Here is a 20414-nt window from a genome sequence, read left to right as displayed (position 1 = left end):
TAAATAGTCTTTGGATAAGGCCAAACCACCCCTTGAAGAAGACGACATGGGCTTTATGGTGGTGATTTCCTTGTTTCTCAAAGGATGATTTCTGCTTTAAGTTTGTCAGCTATTGCCCATGCAGTTGAGGTAGTCAGAAGCGTGCTAAAGGCCACAATGTAATACAAACATTTACATACAGCTAACTTTTGTGCACTGTAGGGGTTAGTGGCTGATCCCCTGCACCATAAAAAATCCACGTATAACTTTTGACTACCCCAGAACTTAACTACTGATAGCCTACTATTGAGTGGAAGCCTTGTGATAACATGAACAGTTGATTAACACATATTTTGTGTACTGTATATATTATACGTTGTATTCTTACAGTAGGATAGAGAAAATAAACGTTACTTTAAAAAGTCATAAGGAAAAGAAAATACATTTATAGTACTGTACTGTGAAAAATCCACGTATAAGTGGACTTGTGCAGTTCAGACCTGTGTTGTACAAGGGTCAGCTGTAATTACTGTCGCTTAGTATTTGATAGGCAGAATCTGCTATTTGATAGGCAGAATCCATAGGAGTGGCGCTGGGCCTCCCCTTCACGTCTTTGCTATTCCTTATGATCCAATAGACCCTTTTCTCTCACTGTCTGTCCTTCAAGCTACTTGTATGTGCCTTACTGCCTCCACCCCTGCCCGGTGGCTGTGCACGGACTTGATTCCAAAGTTCTAAAGCGTGTGGGTACCAAAGAGCACAATGTCCCCTGTCTTATCTTGTACGGTACAGAAATGAGAGGAATTCTCCTCCTCCCCAGTCTGTTAACACTGTTAACCTGTCTACAAAAATAATTCTGTTTAGGCCACTATGGTCTCAGAGTCCTTTGAGAAAATTGGTCTTTTAGCTTTTCCTTGTAACCTTTTTTTCTAAGATAAAGTTCCTTCAGAAGTACTCAAGACCAGGGGTGCCTGGGTGGCTCAGTGGGTTAAGCCTCTGCCTTCGGCTCGGGTCATGATCTCAGGGTCCTGGGATCGAGCCCCGCATCAGGCTCTCTGCTCGCGGTGATCCTGCTTCCCCCTCTCTTTCCCTGCCTCTCTGCCTACTTGTGATCTCTCTCTCTTTCTCTGTCAAATAAATAAATAAAAAATCTTTAAAAAAAAAAAAAAGAAGAAGAAGAAGAAGAAGAAGTACTCAAGACCAGACCTACAGACTAGTTTCTCAAACTTCTCCTTTGCTACTCCTCTCTCTTTTCCCACAGTACACTCATATTCCTCTTCTTAACCAAAAACCCATTTGCACATTGACTTCTGTGTCCTACAGTTAGGCTCAATGGAGACATACACCTTACTCCCTTTCTCTGAGCTAGGCTACAGGACAAGTAGAAATATCCCGGTTCCGGGGAGGATACAGACTCAGTGAGGTTCAGGAACCGTCTTAGGGTCAGTCACATTGCTAAAAGTGGGATGGCTGGCATTGGAACCCATGTGTGATTCTAGTGCCCTTAGCTTGCCAGGTTTTTTTTTTTTACTTGTCCATGGTATTACTGAAGGAAAGGGCCAAGCTGCTGTAACAGTTCTGCTGATGGGACAGGCAGGACAACTCTGCTTTGACAGGTAATTCGGGGATCATTGTTCTTTCCATATTGTTGCTCCACCGTCTGTAGGCCAGTGCCGCTGATCAGCCCCATGTACAATAGTTGAATTTTACTTGTTATTTACAACATATGTTCTGAATGGTTGGACATAGGTTCTGAATGGGCACTGTCTATATCATACAAGTTATTAAATATTTTACGTATCCCCTTGCCCTGGGTTTTGTCTGCATCTGCATGGTTGAAGCTGGGTCACTGCCATGTCTGTATTATAACCCAAAGAAGGGGGAAAAGACATCCAGGGCAATCAGCTTTTTGCAGAAGTGGGGCAACCCAGAATTTGCACACATCACTTCCAGTCACAACCCATTGGTCACCACTTGGACATGTGGCTGCTTGGCTGCAGGAATGCTGGGAAATGTCTTCTCTAAGCAAGTGGCCCGGTGCTCAGCTTAATAGCGAATGAGATGGGAGTGGGAATCTTAGAACCGAATGGAAGAAGGGTAAAGGAGCTACTTGAGACAGTAGGCAGCTTCCAGCACATCTACCTAATGTCACTTTTTCAGAAAATAATTTTGTTCAAATTGAGCACAATTACTGTAAATTAAAGACCGTTAGACCTGCCGCATTGGATTATTGTGAGGTTTAAGGAAGTGTCATGTTTTCAGCCCCTAGTACAGAGCCTGACACATAGGAGGCATCTAACCCATGTTTATTACTTGTATTAGTTATATTTAGTACATCTGTATCATTTCAGAGGCAAAATTTTTAGCTTCAGATTATGTCTGCTTTATAATTGGTAGTCAAGACTATTTTGTGCCATTTTTTATGATTTTGTGCAAATGCTTAGGAATTTCTACAGATTTGGAACATACCAAGATTTATTTTTACACTGAATATCATTTCAAGCATTGAATTAAGATATTTTTTTTGATTTGCAAAACAACCAAACCTAAAACAGAGAGTGCTAATTTATTGTATTGAGTCGAGTCTGAGTGCACAGTAGCAGGTGGTTACTGGTATCTGTTAAATAAATACTTGGCTGATTTTTAGGCTTCAAAGTGAGTTATTTGATGTACAGGAATACAGACTTGCTTCATAACCAGATGCAGAATCTAGTCATTAGCCAGAATAGATGAAAAATCTGTCCACATTTAGAATCTAATTTGTAACTATTAAAATACTTTCCATATATCTATATTAATTATTACTGAATTATGATGACTTAGAAACAGCCTTTCATACTCTGTAAATTTGTGATGGATTTGTTGATGGATACATAGTTGGACATTAGATAATGAACAGAAGTTTCTGTTGTGGAAGTTGGCTAAACTTCCTAAATTGGGTTATATTGATGTCACATTCTAAAGAATTCTATATTTCAGATAAGAAGTGACTAACAAAAATCCTGTGATTTGGACTGGAAATATCTTTCAATTGAGCATGGTTTATATTCACCAAAATCTTCAATATAGTATTTTTAAAATAGTCACAATAAGCCAAGATCAGCTTGTTATATGAAATATATTAATATAATCAGAAGCTCATATTCCTATATTTTCCATATTTTCCATTTCTTAAATAAAAGTAAATGTTGCCTTATAAGATTTTGTTGCAGGTTTTCCTCTTTAGCCTTTTCTTATATGTTTAAATATTACTATGAGGACATACGAAAAAATTCAGTATGTCCTTAGATAATGGAGTGGGAGTTTGAAGGCAAAATGGTCTGTACTCTAAATCAGTAAGTAAAAATTTTAAATAAATAAATGTTTTTATTTTAATGTGCATAGAAATTTTTGTTGATCCACAGTTTTTCTCAGCCAATTAATGTCACAAATATGTAGTATTTTATATAAGTGACCATGTAGTTGGGAGAAAACTGTATTAATTCTGCAGATCGTTAGCTTTATTAAAGATCATAGCTTTATTAAAACATTCAGTTACGTATTTTTTTAATCCTTGTGTTTTGTGGGCTCTTGGATCTGTGGAAGAATGATAGTTTGTATTCTAATTGGTCATTCAAACAATAATTTTGCTACTCCCTGAGCTATATGCAGTAGATATGCAAATGAACAGCCACTATTTCAAAATTGTTAATACAGTTTGTATGTAATGTTAACTTTATGTAATCTTACAAACAAGTCTTACATGGGTTTTGTACGTATAAAAAGAGAGAAAGATATATATGTACAAATATTTATATGCATATATATATTTGTGTGTGTGTGTGTATGGCTGTTTGTATATATATAATTGTTTTTAAGTAATTCGTGCACCCAACATGGGGCTTGAACTCACAAACCCAAGATCAATAGTCACGACTGACTGAGCTAGCCAGGAACCCCTATACAGAATTTTTTTTTTTTTTAAGATTTTATTTATTTATTTATTTGACGGACAGAGATAACAAGCAGGCAGAGAGGCAGGCAGAGAGGGGAGAAGCAGGCTCCCTGCTGAGCAGAGAGCCCGAGGCAGAGCTCGATCCCAGGACCCTGAGATCGTGACCTGAGCCGAAGGCAGAGGCTTTAACCCACTGAGCCACCCACGTGCCCCTACACATAATTTTTTAAAGCAGATGGTAAGGTGATGCCATATTAGCTATAATATGAATAAAATACATATAACAAAAGAAAATTCTCATTATTTGTAATGCTACCGGGACTTCCAGATAATACTGCAATGATAATATTAGATAAAATTTGTCACGATGGTAAAAGCTTTGCATGAATTGCCTTGTTTAATTTATTTAGTAACTCATGAGATAGATACTGTTACCTTTAATTTAGAAGGGAGGAAACAGATGTAGAAAGGGTAAGTCACTTGACCAAAGGTCAAACAACTAAAACTGCATTAGTTTCCTGCTGCTGCTATAACCAGTTGTCACAAACCTAGTGGGGAGGTGAGAAGTCTGAAATGGGTGAGAAGTCTCTGGACTGAAATCAAAGTGTTCGGACTGTGTTCTAGGGGGACAATCTCTTTCTTCCCTTTCCAACTTCTCGAGGCTGCTGAAGTTCCTTTCCTCCATCTTCAAAGCTGGCAGCATCCATTACGGCTGTCTCATGCTGCCGTCCTTCTGGTTCTCTCTTCCAATTGTCTCTTCCCGTTTTAAGGATTCTTTTGACTGCAATGGACCCACACAGATAGTCCAGGGCAGTTGCTCTAGTCTAAGTTCATATGATTAGCAGCCTCAATTCAGACTGCTACCTAAATTCTTTACCATGGAACCTCACCTCTTTATAGTTTCTGAATGTGAGATTCCAATCATCTTTGGAAGCCATTATTCTGCTTACCACAGGGGTGTAACTGGAACTGGTCCCCAACTCTGTCTGCCTCTGAAGCCATTCCTTCAGGAAGTTCAAAACCCAACCCTGAAGTCATTTTTTCAGGATGGTTTTGTACTTATTGAACATGATCTTAACAAGGGTTGGATAACTTTCATAGCAGTTTAGAAAGTTTAGCTTTCTTCATATGACCTATGGAGAAAGTGATTGCATTTTTATGCTGTAAATGCCTAGTACATTTTTAAAATGTTTAATTGGCAGGAAAAGAGAATCATGATTAGGATTCAAATATAAGAATACTAAATACAGTCTCTTGTAATTTAAATAGTAAATATTGTCATTAAAACTTTGTATACTTAGTAACGCTTCATATCTTATTTCTGTTATTTAGGGCATTGCTTCACACAGGAATCCGTATTTTATATATATAAGTTTTTACAATTTTGATAATGGTTAACTAATTCATTTTAAAGCTCTTCTTTTTAAACTGATAATATTGGTTGCCTCTGAGAAAGGGAAATAGCTGTCTAGAAGATAGAGGAAAGAATTTTCACTGTATGTCCTTTTGTACAAACAAAACAAATAAATAAACAAATAAAACAAATTAATAAAAAACAAATAAATAAAATGTTAACTTTTTATTTTTATTTTTTTAAGATTTTATTTATTTATTTGACAGAGAGAGATCACAAGTAGATGGAGAGGCAGGCAGAGAGAGAGAGAGGGAAGCAGGATCTCCGCCGAGCAGAGAACCCAACGCAGGACTCGATCCCAGGACCCTGAGACCATGACCCGAGCCGAAGGCAGTGGCTCAACCCACTGAGCCACCCAGGCGCCCAAAATGTTAACTTTTTAAAGTAGAATAAAAGAACAGCTTCTAATTTTTCACTGTCTCCACTCTCCAGGGTCACCCCTCTCATGTCATTCTGTGAGGAAAATGAGTTCTGAAGGAGAAAAATCCAAACCTATCAAACAATCTCTTAAGAAGCCAAAGTTACCAGAAGGTCGTTTTGATGCACCAGAAGTTTCTAATTTAGAGAAAGAACCACTGACAAGTGAGTATGGGCATACCTCACAGATATTACATGTTTGGTTCCAGATCACTGCAATAAAGCAAATGTGGTGGTAAAGCAAGTCAGATAACTCTTTTGGCTTCCCAGTATGTATTAAAGTTATGTTTACACTGTACTGCAGACTGTAAAGTGTGCAATAGCACTGTGTCTAAAATACATATGTATGTGTGTGTGTGTGTGTGTGTATATATATATAATTTAATTTAAAAACACTTCATTGCTAACTAATACTATCATCCGAGCTTTCAGTGAGTCATAATGTTTTTCTGGTGGAGGGACTTGCCTCAGCGTTAATGGCTACCAACTGACCAGGGTGGTACTTGCTATAACAATTTCCTAAAACAAGACAATAGTGAAGTTTGGCACATTGATTTATTCCTTTCACGGAAGATTCCTCTGTACCATGAGATGCTGTTTGGTAGCATTTTACCCACAGTAGAACTTCTTTCAAAATTAGGGTCAGTCATCTCAAACCTTGCCACTTCTTTGTAAGCTAAGTTTGTGTGATACTCTGTACCATTTGTTGTCATCTTAACAGTCTTCCCAGCATCTTCACCAGGAGTAGAGTCCATCTCACAAAACCACTCTCTTCAATCATCCATAAGAAGCAACTCCTCTATTCAAGTTTGATCAAGAGATTTCAGCACTTTGGTCCCATCTTCAGGCTCCACTTCTAGGTCTAGTTCTCTTGCTGTTTCCACCACATCTGCAGTCAGTTCCTCCACAGAAGTCCTGAACTCCTCTCCTCAAAGGCATTCATGTGGGTTGGAATCAACTTCTTCCAAACTCCTTTTAATGGTCATATTTTGACCTCTTCCCATGAATCACACATGTTCTTCACGGCATCAAAATGGTGCCTCCTTTCCAGAAGGTTTTCAATTTACTTTGTCTGAATCCATCAGAGGAACCATTACCTCTGGCAGCTGCAGCCTTACAAAATGTATTCCTTAAACAATAAGACTTGAAAGTTGAATGACCTAGATCCACGGGCTGCAGAATGGATGCTGTGTTAAGCAGGCATGAAAACAACATTAATCTCACCGAACATCTCCATCAGAGCTCTTGGGGGACCAGGTGCACCGTCAATGAGCAGTCATATTTTGAAAGGAATCTTTCTTCCTGAGCCGTAGGTCTCATCAGTGGGCTTAAAATACTAAGTAAACCATGTTATGGGCAGATGTGCTGTCATCCAGGCTTTGTTGCTCTACTTACGGAGCATAGATCGAGTAAATTTAGCGTAATTCTTAAGTGTCCCAGGATTTAGGGAATGGTCAATGAACACTGGCTTCAACTTAAAGTCACCAGCTGCCCCTAATAGGAGAGTTAGCCTGTTCTTCGAAGCTTCAAAGCCAGGCACTGACTTCTCCTCTCTAGCTATGAAAGTCCTAGAAGGCATCATTTTCCAGTAGAAGGCTATTTTGTCTACACTGAAAATCCATTGTTCAGTGTAGCCGCCCTCATTTCTTCTCTCAGCTAGATCTTCTGGAGAACTTGCTGCAGCTTCTCCATCAGCACGTGCTCTTCACCCTGCGCACTTGGGTGTTATGGAGATGACTTCTTTCTCCATATCAGCAATAAGGCTGTTGCCTTTCTTATCACTTGTATTCACTGAAGTAGCACTTTTCACTTCTTTCAAGAACTTTTCCTTTGCCTGCACAATTTGTAAAAAAAAAACAAGAAACAAAAAAACCACGGTATCTGTGAAGCACAGTAAGATGAGGTATGACTGTGTGGTAAAGCATCTCGTAATTTTTGAAGTGTCGTAGAAGGTATTTTAGTTATTGAGGAAAAAAGAATGAAATATGTTGTTTATAATTCTTTATTAACATAATAAGGCATATTTCACAATGAATAAATTACCATATTCACCATCACTAGGTTTAAAAGAATAGTTTAAAAGAATAGTTTAAAAGAAAGTGTAGGTTTAAAAGAATAATTTCCAGGGGATGCCTGGGTGACTCAGTCAGTTAAGCATCTGCCTTTAGCTCGGGTCATGATCCCAGCGTCCTGGGATCAAGCCCCACATTGGGATCCCTGCTCAGCAGAGAGCCTACTTCTCGCTCTGCCTGCCACTCCCCCTGCCTGTGCTCCCCCTCCCCCCAGCAAATATATAAATACATAAATCTTTTTAAAAAATAATAATTTCCAGGGACGCCTGGGTGGCTCAGTTGGTTGGACGACTGCCTTTGGCTCAGGTCATGATCCCGGAGTCCCGGGATCGAGTCCCGCATCGGGCTCCCAGCTCCACGGGGAGTCTGCTTCTCCCTCTGACCTTCTCCTTGCTCATGCTCTCTCTTACTGCCTCTCTCTCAAATAAATAAATAAAATCTTTAAAAAATAAAAAATAATAATTTCCAAGCCGCTCACAGTGATTGCTCTTTTATTTATTACAACCCATTATTCACATTACGAAGTATATGACTTGAGACCTGTTTCAATGCAAATAAGTTGATAACCACTTGAGCAGACTCAAACAAAAGGTAGTACAGGTTGTTGCTGGACTACAAGGTACACAGGTGGAATACCCCAAGGCAGTGATGCTGCTAGGCTTTGAAGAAAGATGAACCTTGGGACTAAACACTATATGGAAAGCAGGATATTCTCCCTCCTTCTCTTGTCTCTGGTCACTTCTCTTCATCATTTTCTGTCATCAGACTCCCTTCTAAGTCCAATGGGCAAAGGAACTACTCCTAGCTGTTACTCAGGTCGATAGAACAACTAGACCAAAATTAACCATTGTTATTTTCTAATTCCAAAGTTCTTTTTTTTTTTTAAAGATTTATTTATTTATTTATTTATTTGAGAGCAAAGCCTGAGGGTAGGGTGGGGGCAGGGGAGGGAGAGGAAGTGAATCTTGAACAGACTTCCTGCTGAGCGCAGAGCCTGCAGAGCCAGAGGCAGGGCTAGATCCTAGGACCCTGAGATCTCAACCTGAGCCAAAACCAAGAGCTGGTTGCTCAACCAGCTGAGCCACCTAGACACCCCTAATTACAAATTTATTAAGAAGAGAGTTCGTTGGCCAAGCTTGGATCAGGTGTCTAGAGCTAAATCAGAGTGGCCAGTGGGGTGGGTCACAGATGAAGGTGGTTATTCTCACCATAGCCATGTGGTTGGAGAAAGAGAAGGGGAAGTTTGGAGAAAGAAGAGCTTTTTTGAGGGTGGTGTGGTGATAAACTAAATATTGTTTTGCATTTAATATATACAAAATCTGACTCGTGTCTTAAAACTCTGTTTTTTAAAGTGCTACTTTATTTTCATTCTGTACTCTTTGCTATCTTTGAATTGTGAAACATGTGCACGTATTAGCTAGTCAAAAAATAACATTTTAAATAGCATAAACGTAAACATACCAGTTTGAATTTTGGGAAATGGGCTGCCCTGTTTGTCTCCTGAGAGTTAACCCATCTATGTAGTGAAGCATCCTAGGCAAGAAGATATCAACAGAGGATACAGGGGCCTTTTATCTGGACCTCTTCGAAATATAAAAACTTTTCTTTTTGTTCATTCAGTTAAATATTTCAGTTTATAGCACTTTACTAATAAACCCAGTCTGAAAACTAGGTCAATCAGTCAAAATGATGGAGACTTTTAAGAAGCATAATCTAAGGTAAAATTTTCTTTCATAGTTTTAGCCAAGCACAAAAATTTAAGAGGAAATTTTTCATTAAAACATCTTACACAGGGTAGGAGGTTGGGGGAACCAGGTGGTGGGTAGTGGAGAGGGCACGGATTGCATGGAGCACTGGGTGTGGTGCAAAACAATGAATACTGTTATGCTGAAAATAAATAAATTAAAAAAAAAAAAGAAAGAAACATCTTACACAAAAGTAGCAATCCCAGAAGTAAACTCTCACACCTATGCTCAGTTGGCTTTTGAGAAGGTTGCCAGGATCACTCAGTGGGGGAAAAGACAGTCTTTTCTATACGTGGTGCTGGGAACACCTGAAGTCCACATGCAAAAGTATGAAATTGGACCCTTACCTTATACCATGTTTAAAAATTAAATATGTCAAAACCCTTAAATTAAGAGATAAAACTATAAAATTCTTAGATGAAAACATTGGGGGGAAATCATGATACTAATTTTGAAAGCAGTTTCATGGTCATGACACCAAAAGCATAGACAGCAAACACAAAAGTATATAAATTGGACATTATTAAAATTAATGAATTTTATATCAAAGGATAATATCAAAGGATATTGTCAAGAAAGTGAAAAGTTAACCTATGGAATTGTGGAAAATATTTGTAGAGCATATATCTGACAAAAATACTGAGAATAAGTAGAAAACTCCTACAGCTCCACAGAAACAACTCAATTCAAAAATGGACAAATGACTTGAATATACATTTCTCCAAATAAGATATAGAGATAACTAACATGCACTTGAGAATGTGCTCAACATCACATTCTCTACATCACAGGATGAGATACCACTTCACACCAACTAGGATGGCTACAATTTAAGAAAAACCAGAAAACAAGTGATGGCAACAATGTAGAGAAATTGGAACCCCTCTGTTTCTGGCGGGAATGTTTCTGGTGGGAACATAAAGTGATGCAACTACTATGGGAAACAGTTTGGCAATTTCTCAGAAAAAGTCAGCTATAGACCACAACAATTCTAGGTATATATCGGAAACAATGGAAAGCAGGGACTCGAGCAGGTATCTGTATACCTGTGTTCATAGCAGCTTCATTCAGGGTAGCCAAAAAAAAATAGCTCAGATGTCCATCCATAGATAAATGGATAAACAAAATGTGGTATGTGGAATACTATTCAGTCCGAAAAAGGAATGGCATTTTGATTGCTACAGTATGGATGGACCTTGAAAACATTATGGTTATGTAAAATAAGCTAGACAGAGGGACCAATATATGATTCCACTCAAATTAGGTACCTAGAGTGGGCAAATTCATAGAGACAAGATACAATAGAGATTATCAAAGTCTGGGGGTGGGGGGAAAGGAAAGGTTTTTGTTTAATGGGTACAGAGTTTACATTGAGGATGATGAAAAACTTTTGGGTGTAGTATGATGGTTGCAGACCATTGAGAATGTAGTTAATGCCACTGAATTGTATACTTACAAATGGTTAAATGATAATTATTGTATACATTTAATACAATAAAAAAGAAAAATACATTTTTTTAAAGATTTTATTTATTTATTTGACAGACAGAGATCACAAGTAGGCAGAGAGGCAGGCAGAGAGAGAGGAGGAAGCAGGCTCCCTGCTGAGCAGAGAGCCCGATGCAGGGCTCGATCCCAGGACCCTGGGATCATGAGCTGAGCTGAAGGCAGAGGCTTTAACCCACTGAGCCACTCAGGGGCCCCAGAAAAGATACATTTCAAAAGATAATCATCTGTTTGACACAATGCTAGGTATTCATTGTAACTTTTGAGTCTCTGAAATGTGTGTTGAACATACCATCTCTTTGAAGCTGGTCTAGTAAATATCACCAAACCCAGCAAATGCTTTCCAATCCCCATTTTATAGGAACTGTCTGCAAGCTTCAGCATTGTTAACCAATGCTTCTGGAAATCTCCTGTCTTGGTTTTGGTTATGTTTTGTCCAGTTCCTCCTCCTATTCCATTTCTTCCTGAACTCTTTCTTAAGCTCTTCTACCTCTGCCCAGAAGCAGAGATTCAGAAATCTGCAGATAGTTCTTCACTCCTGCTTCCTCCTGTGTCCTGGCTCCTAGTCTTGTTGGTACCACCTTCTTAACATTTGTCAAACTCCTCTCCTCTTATCCGTCCTACCAACAAAGCCCAAATTCAAGCATCTGTGGTTCTGTTGGTCCGTCCTCTTCCTGTTTCCTTTCTAGGCTTGTCTCCCTGCTTCTGGTATATACGTTGTTCTAAGAAAAGTGTTTAGGTTGTCCTTTTGCAGAGAGTAGACTTCATTATTAAGATAATAAAGGAAGATTGTTTGCAGCTGAGTATGCTGTTTGATGCAAAGGTGAATAAGGAAAATGAGATACAAAACTAACTGTGAACAGGACGTTGTATGATAACTGGCATAAGAGATGTGCAAAGAAGTTCAGAAAAAAAGTAGAGAAAAGAGATAACATTTGAGCTGGGGTTTAAAGGCACAATAAAATCATAAGTAGTTAAGGAGTGGTAGGGACATGTTTCAAGAAAGAGAAAGGTGTGGTCAGAGGGAAAGAGGCTAGGGAACATGGTACCTGTGAGACATGGCCAGTGGGCCTTCTGGCTGCAGCATAGAGTGTACATAGTGGATTAATAAAATCTAAAGCTAGAGAGATAGTTATGGCTCAAACTGGGAGGGCCTGAGGTACCAGATTATAGCATATGGGCTTTATGCAGTGGACAGTGAGGAAAGCTCTGAATGTTTTTGAATGGAGATTATTTTAATCAGCTTTACTAAAGTATAATCTGTGTATAATAAAATTCACCCATTTTAAGTAAACACGTTGGTGAATTTTAACAGTGTTTATAGTCATGTAACCAAAACAAAGTATACAACGGTACCATCCCGCAAGGAGCCCCTAGTGCCTCTTTATAATTAGTCTCATTTCCCCATCCCTCTGGCAACCGTGAATCTGTTCTCTGTCAATATAATTTTGCCTTTCCTAGGATTTTATATAAATGAAATCATATAGTACATAGTCTTTTGTGTCTGGCTTATTTCACTTAATGTGATGTGGAGGAAGGATTCTGTTTTATAAAGATTAATTCATCCTTCTCTGCAGATTAGGCTAACATCATGAGAGTCAGAAAACAGATGAGTTAGAAAATGCTTGTATTAGTCTAGAATGTAACTGAGCATGACTCAGGGTGGTACTAGCGAGAGTAAAAAGTTTCAGAAAACTGCAGGTTATTATGAGGGTGAAAATTAGGTTAAAGAAACATGAGGGAAAAGCCTCCATAGAAGGTTGTGTTCAGAAAGAAGAAAACTCAAGGCTGTGGGACTTGGAGAGGGAACATATTCAGGAGATAATGAAATCAATGCAGATAATGCAAGTGGACATGAGAATCACTAGGAAAGAGGACAGGGACCTCTGTGTTGCCAGTATGTGAGGTTACTAATATGAGTATTGGTAGGAAAGATAATGGGGAGAGGTGAAGCTGTGAACCAAGTATTGATCCTATCCAAGAAGATAAAAAGTCTTTATTACCAGATTGGAGCAAAGTGTTGGACAAGTGAATGGTGTGGAATTCAAAAGAGGAAAAGCTATAGAGGTTTGGTGGGAGATGAGAAGCTGGAAGTAGCAGTAAGCCACAGGAATGTCTTGACACTTTCTTCCTTCGTGCTGTGGACTGAATTGTGTCTCCCTGAAATCCTTTTCAAAGCCCTACACCCCAGAGTGGTGGTATTTGGAGATGGGGCCTTTGAGAGATAATTGGGTTTAAATGAGGTCTTGAGACTGGGGCCTCATGATGGAATTCGTGCTCTCATACTAAAAGACACTGGAGAGCTCGCTGTCTTTCTCTTCTGCCTTGAGAGAACACAATGCCATCTGCAAGCCAGGAAGATAGTCTTTACCAGAACCCGCCATGCTGGCATCCTGATCTCAGACTCGTAGCCTCCAGAGTATAAGAAAGTTAATTTCTATTGTTGAAGCCAGTCAGTCTGTGGCAGTTTGTTATGGCAGCCCAAGCTGACTAAGGCATTCAGCGAGCCCTGGGGATACGGGAGACAGAAGAGCTTCCCTTAGAGGCTTTCAGAGGAAGTCCAAGGATGGAGTTTTCTAGAAAACAGAATGATAGGTGGGGAAGAGTTTATTCATAGTGGAGAAAGAATTTTAAAAATAGCTAAGTATTTGAACGTTTTCAAGGTAAATTTTCTATTTTCTTTTTCCTAGAGCAGGACTACATGATTTTGGCGATGTTCATTTAGCTTTCTAAAGAGACACAGCTTAAGAATTGAGGTTTTCTAATAGCTGATTCCTCTTCCGTTCTTCCCATATATAGAGCAGTAGTTTATGGGCTGAGAACAAGACTGCAACCAGAATGTCTGAATTCAAATTCCATTTTACCACAGTAGTAGCAGTATGACCAGAACTTTTCTGAACCTCTTTGTGCCTCATTTTCCTCATCTGTAAAATGGAGACCATAATTGTTCCTGTCCCGTAGGACTATCATGAGGACAAAACGAGTTACTGTGAATAAAGTGCTCAAAAGTAGGCCTGACTCAAGATGGATGGTCCTATTATGAACACACAGTATTAATAGTGATATCTCTTATGTCCATAAGCGGCAGTATCAGCCAACTACTTGCTGAAGCCAAAACCCTGTGAAGAAGCGCAAGAGTTCTCATAGCTAAAATTAATTGAGCATTCTTATGTACCCAGCACTGAGCTAAATCCTTTACATGTGTTTCTTTAATTCTCAACAGGCTAAATCAGGTACAATTGTTGTACCCATTTTACTGTTAAGAAAACTGAGGCACTGAGCCAAAATAATCTTGTTTCAAGACCTTTCAAATGTTATGGATTTGTACTCTATATTCCCTGCATTCCATTCCTTCTCTTACAATCCATCAGCATATATGCAGCTAACTCCCCACACTGGGGCCTGAGAACATTCTAAGAATTCTAAGTAATTAATGTAGGTGATAAGGTCTGTTGAATATGACAATTGTATCCTGAAGTGATTTCTCAAACTCGGGAAAAAGAACCACATTTACGGTTCATTTAAAAGACTGCATAGCAATAACCTAGTCAGTGGTATCTCCTGTAACCCTGTCTTCAAAATTGGGCAGAATGCCTTTCTCGTTTCTGTTGACTACTGTTTTTGCATCTTCTGTCTTTCTTTAGAATTCCCAGATGATATTAATCCTGTTACCAAAGAAAAAGGTGGACCCAGAGGCCCAGAACCTACCCGATACGGAGATTGGGAACGAAAAGGACGCTGTATTGATTTTTAAGACACATATATTATTAACTTCAGTATCTTTTTCTGAATATGTAGATCCGAATTTATTTCCACTTGTTTGCTTTCTGTATATCCTTTAAATCATTTAATTTCTATAATGTGTTTAAAAACATAAATAATGCCTTGAAAGAAAATATGCTGCTATAAAGTAAGAAAGGGTAGTTAAAAAAAAAAAAGAAAGGGGAAATAGTTCTGTATTAGCACATTAATTTTACTTTAAGTAAATTGGAGTATATAAATGATGGTTAGAGCTGCAAACTCATTTCATCACATTTCAGTTTAATCAGCTGCTTACAAAATGCAAATGTAAATAAAACAAGTTTTAATGATTTTTATTGCCACATGCTAGGTAACAGTGACTTTTTATGTGTGAGTTAAGTAATACATTATAGTTTGTAAGGCCATAGTAACAACAGAAAATCTAACTCAGACCAGATTACTTGGGTTCAGATCCTGGCTCTGCTACTTATTAGCCATGTGATCTTGGAAACGTTATTTAACTTCTCTATACCTCAGTTATCTTCATGTATAAATTGGAGTTAATACTAGTTCTACCTCATAGGGTAGTGGGAAGATATTTAAATGAGTAAGTACATGTAAACCACTTGGAACAGTGCGTAGCACATACTCTCACTGTAAGTGTAGCTGTCCTTCAATTTTAAATGTATTTTTCCAAATCTCTAGGCTTTCTGTGGGGAAATATTAAGAAACCAAGTTTGGAATACTTGAACTGAAATTGTTTTATATGAATATAGCATTAAAAATCATTACTTGGAAAATTAGTGATTTTTTGCATGGATGAACTGAGCTGAAATACATACTAGTTTGTTAAACATAAAATTTAGATACAGAGGGTCAATAAAATTTAGATACAAAGCGGAGGATGAAATGGGCCAGCTTAGTCAGTTTTGATGACTCAAAAGCTCTTCTGTTGTGGCCTTTGGATAACTGGGTCATGAAAAAGTCATATCCAGTTTACAGCTGTGGAATGAAGGAAGACTTGGAAACTGCTGGGCTCGCCTAAGGCATCCTTCCTCTGGCTTTACTCAGTCCCGGAGATTGAACCTTCAGCCCCCAGACTACACTTAAATTACCTAGCAAGAAAGGGTTTGCAGGGTCTGTAGAAGACAATGCAGTGGGCTGATAATGCTGTGATATGACTTAAAGTGCAATATTACTTGAGAAAATTGTAGGCGTTTTATGCGAGAATATAAACTTTCTTAAAAGTGTATTCTCAGAAACAAACTAAGTGGTGTGGTAATTGGGCCTAGTCATTCGGTCTTTGTATCGGTTCTCTCTCTCTCAGTCAACATGTGTCCTTCTAATGGCAGTTACTGTGTATGCTGCTGAGTAATAACCACATTCCTTTAAAAACATTCCGTCATTTAGTCATCATTCAGTTAGCCCACATTAGTGAAAGTTTTTATTAGGTTAACGTTCCAGAAGTCCTTATGTCAAATTATTTTGTATAGTCTCACCTGTGTGTGGTAAGTGATACAGGAGAGACAACTTAGATACTTCAAAAACTAATACAAAATATGTAACAACCGGAATGTTGTATTAAGAGAATCCTTAATCTCTGTTAACAGTAACGTGTTTCATGACAAGCCGTCAAATACGTAGGTACAATTCGGTGGCATGAAAACATTTATGGTCTTTATGTCCATCGAACATAAACGAAAAAAACCTGAAGACCTCCAAAAGATGATGTAGCGGTAGTGGAAATGCACCACTCACATTTCCTTGTGTGGGAAGCAGGGTTCACAGAGAACCCCAACTGCTGCCCCATGGGATCCACCCCTGCGTTCCTGCTGAGGCCCCACTTCCCCCAGGCTGTTCCCAGCCAGGGAATGAGTGTGTTGGCCCATTCCCCGATGGATGACTTTGGCTCAAGGACTCCCTGTTAGCCTGCCCAGTACTTTCTTCTGACTGTCGACTGTTGGCTGTCTAAGACTTCTTACCCAGTCCTCCTTTCCTCTCTCTCCCCATCACAGGTGTCAGACTCTGCCTACTTTTCTCCTTTATAATTCAAAACGTTTCCCCAGTAAATCTCTTTCACATTTAATCCCATTTTAGCATTTGTTTCTCAGAGAACCCAAACTAACACATGTAGTTTTAAAAGAACAACTTATGAAAGAACAACTTATAGACAAACTTATATACCAAAGCTTGTGGCTTTTTCTAGTACAATCATAGTCTAACCACTTAAATTTTACATTGCTTGGGGATTTCTGAGAAATTATAGGTTGTGCATTTATAGAGAAGGCTTGTACCATGGAGCCTTGTACATTTTAGGTGTTTGGGTAGAAATGAAATATGTTCAGCATTTTTCTTATTTTGATGTCAGTTACTGTGACCTATTACTAAACTTGAAGAGCCAGCCTAAAGCCATATTCTGCAGATATAACAAATGTTCATTGGATGAATAGTATGACTTACAATGAATAAACTTAGTAACAGTAGTTGTTAATGATGTATCAGCAATTTTAATGATACTTTCAGAACAGGGTAGTAATTTTTATAAGTATAAAAGAATGGCAGTGGACTTTTTTTTTTTAAAGATTTTATTTATTTATTTGACAGAGAGAAAGAGAGCACAAATAGGCAGAGTGGCAGGCAGAGGGAGAGGGAGAAGCAGGCTCTCCGCGGAGTAGAGAACCTGACTTGGGGCTCCTGGGATCATGACCTGAGCTGTTAAGCAGATGCTTAACAGACTGAGCCACTAGGTACCCCATGATACTGCTTTGATTGAGGTGTATTGAAGAAAAAACCTGGCTTCACACAGATCTGAAGTTAGAAAAGGGAAGATCTCACAGGTCCCCTGAAAGGTCTTGGGGACCCCCAGAGCCCTTGGACCACACACTTCAAGAACTGCTAAGCTGATCTAAGAAAGGAGGGTACTAAATGCAGACTCTTTGGAAGGGCAAGCAGAACTGGCTGAGCCTCTAAGTCCAAGTTTCAGAACCACACACCAGCACTGGCTGGAGAAAGGAGCTCCTCCCCAAAATCCTAGTCAGCTGCCCCTCTTCCCTACAAGAACTCGCCACAGCCACCGCTGCAGAACCCCGAGTCCCCGATGCTGCTGCCAGCCACACTGACAAAGACTTGGTGGTAGCTTTCCCTCCCTCATCTAACCTGTGTCTGCATCATGGTCCTATGTGGTTGGACACTGAAGTCAGATGCCTGCATATCCCAGCGGAGGATAGGACATGTACTTTCACCGAATTCTGTGTGGGTTTGGGAGGCTCCACACTGGGGAACTTACCAGATGCGGAGATGGCATTCAAAAGATTTTGGTCAGATGTTACTTGTTGACCACTATCATCTGAGAAATCTAGTTGGGAATCAGCTTTATTGGGGCATCAAAGAGTAAGATGTGTAAAATGTAATGTAGGCCTGTGAAAACGTTTGAGTGGTCCCTAAAACACATTGAATGTCTATTTCTGCTCATTTGAAGAATGCTTCCCTAAAGATTGGACATCTGAGCCTGTGATTTCTTTTTATGCCACTTACATAGCCTTGGTTATTGAATACGAACATTAGTTATGTGAAAGTTGCTTAAAATTCAGAAACAGCCCATATTCAATTAAAATACAGTCTAGATATATATAGGCCCATATTTCTAACTTGGTCGTAGCAAGTGGAATCTTTTCTAAAGCCTTGAAACTGCAAGTACTCCTAATTAGATGTTGCTAGTAAAAAGGAATCATGCACAGATTGAGAAGGGAGATTTTTGTTGATGCAGGTGTGAGGAGGAGATGAAAATCAAACAAAGGAACTTTTAGAAGCAACTTAGAACAGTGGAAGCTGAAAACATGCAAGGAAGAAAACTAGGGAAACGTCCTTGCAGGGTTGTCTTTAGCCCCTTTGGAAAAATCTGAATTTTTAAACATGTTATAGACTGGACTGTAACCATTGTCTCTTTCTTTTTTCTTTTTTTTTTTTTTTAATTTTATTTATTTGAGAGAGAGAGAGCACAAGTCCAGGGGAGAGGCAGAGAGAGAAGCAGACTCCCTATTGAGCAGAGAGCCCGATGTGGGGCTCCATCCCAGTACCCTGAGATTGTGACCTGAGCGGAAGGCTTAACCAACGAAGCCACCCAGGCACCCCTGTAACCATTATTTTTTTTTTTAAGATTTTATTTATTTATTTGACAGAGACACAAGGAAAGAGGGAACACAAGCAAGGGGAGTTGGAGAGGGAGAAGCAGGCTTCCCACTGAGCAGGGAGCCCAAAGTGGGCCTCTATCCCAGGACCATCGGATCATGACCTGAGCCGAAGGCAGACATTTAAGGACTGAGCCACACAGGCGCTGCCCCATCCCCCATAACCATTATCTTAAAACATTGTACATTTCCTAGCCTAGGAGGTCACTGTACTCAAGTTGGCATCTTCAACTTTAGAGATACATAAAGTTTGGATTCTTTGGTTTAACAGAAGATCTCATATTCTCTCTCATCCCTAAGTCAATGACTCAGGTGAATCCCTTATTTTTTTTTTTTAAAAAGCTTACATGGATTTTATTTTGATGGCATCCTCTTATTTTCGGCTGGTTAGAAATGTCAGAACTTCTGAGTGGACTGGCCCATGTCAAACCCAAACCCTTGATTATGTGACCCTCTGCCATTATCCATACCTACATAATAAATGTTTCAACTGGGCAGAACAATCTTTTTATTTCCTAATTTTAGACAGATAGATTCATGCTGACTAGAATGCCCCCTGCCTTTCTTTATAAACATATCTTTTCTCTTTTCCTCCAGTTCTTTGCTGGAGTGAGGCTAGGTATAAATTACGTGAGTGAAATACCTTTCTCTGCCTAAAAAAGTGTGTGTGTGTGTATGACTCATGTCTGACCTTAATGTTTTTCTGGGTAATGAATCCTGACCATCTCTAGTCAAGCCTGTCACTGCAGCAGCTCCTTGTCCCTGTCTCAGAGGCCGTGGCTGCCCTGTATGACACCGCCCCGCATTTTTGTCTACTGGTGGTTGTGTTGACTTGGCCCTTGTCCTCTTTTCCAATGTCTGTGCTTTTCTGTTCTGTGGGGGTTAGAATACCAAAAAGGATGAGGGTTCTGAGTGCAAGTTCTGCCAATTAGATGCACTTGATGGGATTTGAAAGGGGATGAGAGGCAGGGCTCACAGTCATCCTGCTGCGAGCTCATACCTCGGGCAGGCACAGTGCTCAGACTCTGGATTGACCTGCAGTGGCACTGCAGGGTCTAGTCCCCAACCATGTGGGGTCACGAGGCATCATGATAGTGACATCTGTGACTTCGGATTCCTGAGTCACTACTGTGTTAGCGTATTGTACTGAACAGGTCCGCACAGAGACTTTTTTTTTCCCTTTTTTTTAAATTAATTTTTTTAATTTTTTTATAAACATGTAATGTATTATTAGCCCCAGGAGTACAGGTTTGTGAGTCACCAGGTTTACACACTTCACAGCACTCACCATAGCACATACCCTCCCCAATGTCCATAACCCCACCACCCTCTCCCTACCCCCCTCCCCCTGGCCACCCTCAGTTTGTTTTGTGACTTTAAGAGTCTCTTCGCATAGAGACTTCTAATTCCCCACCCTGC

General features: G+C 39.5%; 1 protein-coding gene across 3 annotated transcripts in view; it reads left to right on the top strand.

Moving 5' to 3' along the window:
• Positions 1–20414, top strand: part of LOC111152512 (succinate dehydrogenase complex assembly factor 4) — a 60376-nt gene that overhangs the window by 7374 nt on the left and 32588 nt on the right. For 2 of the 3 annotated variants that reach the window (XR_002640926.1, XM_022510998.1), the window contains exon 2: positions 5760–5909. Coding sequence is in view for 2 of the 3 variants with exons in the window: in XM_022510998.1 (XP_022366706.1) it covers positions 5760–5909 (150 nt within the window). In the remaining variant the exon portion in view is untranslated. Of the gene's footprint in view, positions 1–5759; positions 5910–14711; positions 15603–20414 lie in introns of those variants that run through there. The other variant, XM_022510997.1, reaches the window with a different exon arrangement.

Source organism: Enhydra lutris, unplaced genomic scaffold (genome assembly GCF_002288905.1).
Source record: "Enhydra lutris kenyoni isolate GAN:26980312 unplaced genomic scaffold, ASM228890v2 scaffoldscaffold28, whole genome shotgun sequence".
In the NCBI taxonomy this organism is placed as follows: Eukaryota; Metazoa; Chordata; class Mammalia; order Carnivora; family Mustelidae; genus Enhydra; species Enhydra lutris.
The sequence above is the reverse complement of the archived record's forward strand: the minus strand, read 5'-3'. Positions and strand labels throughout refer to the sequence as shown.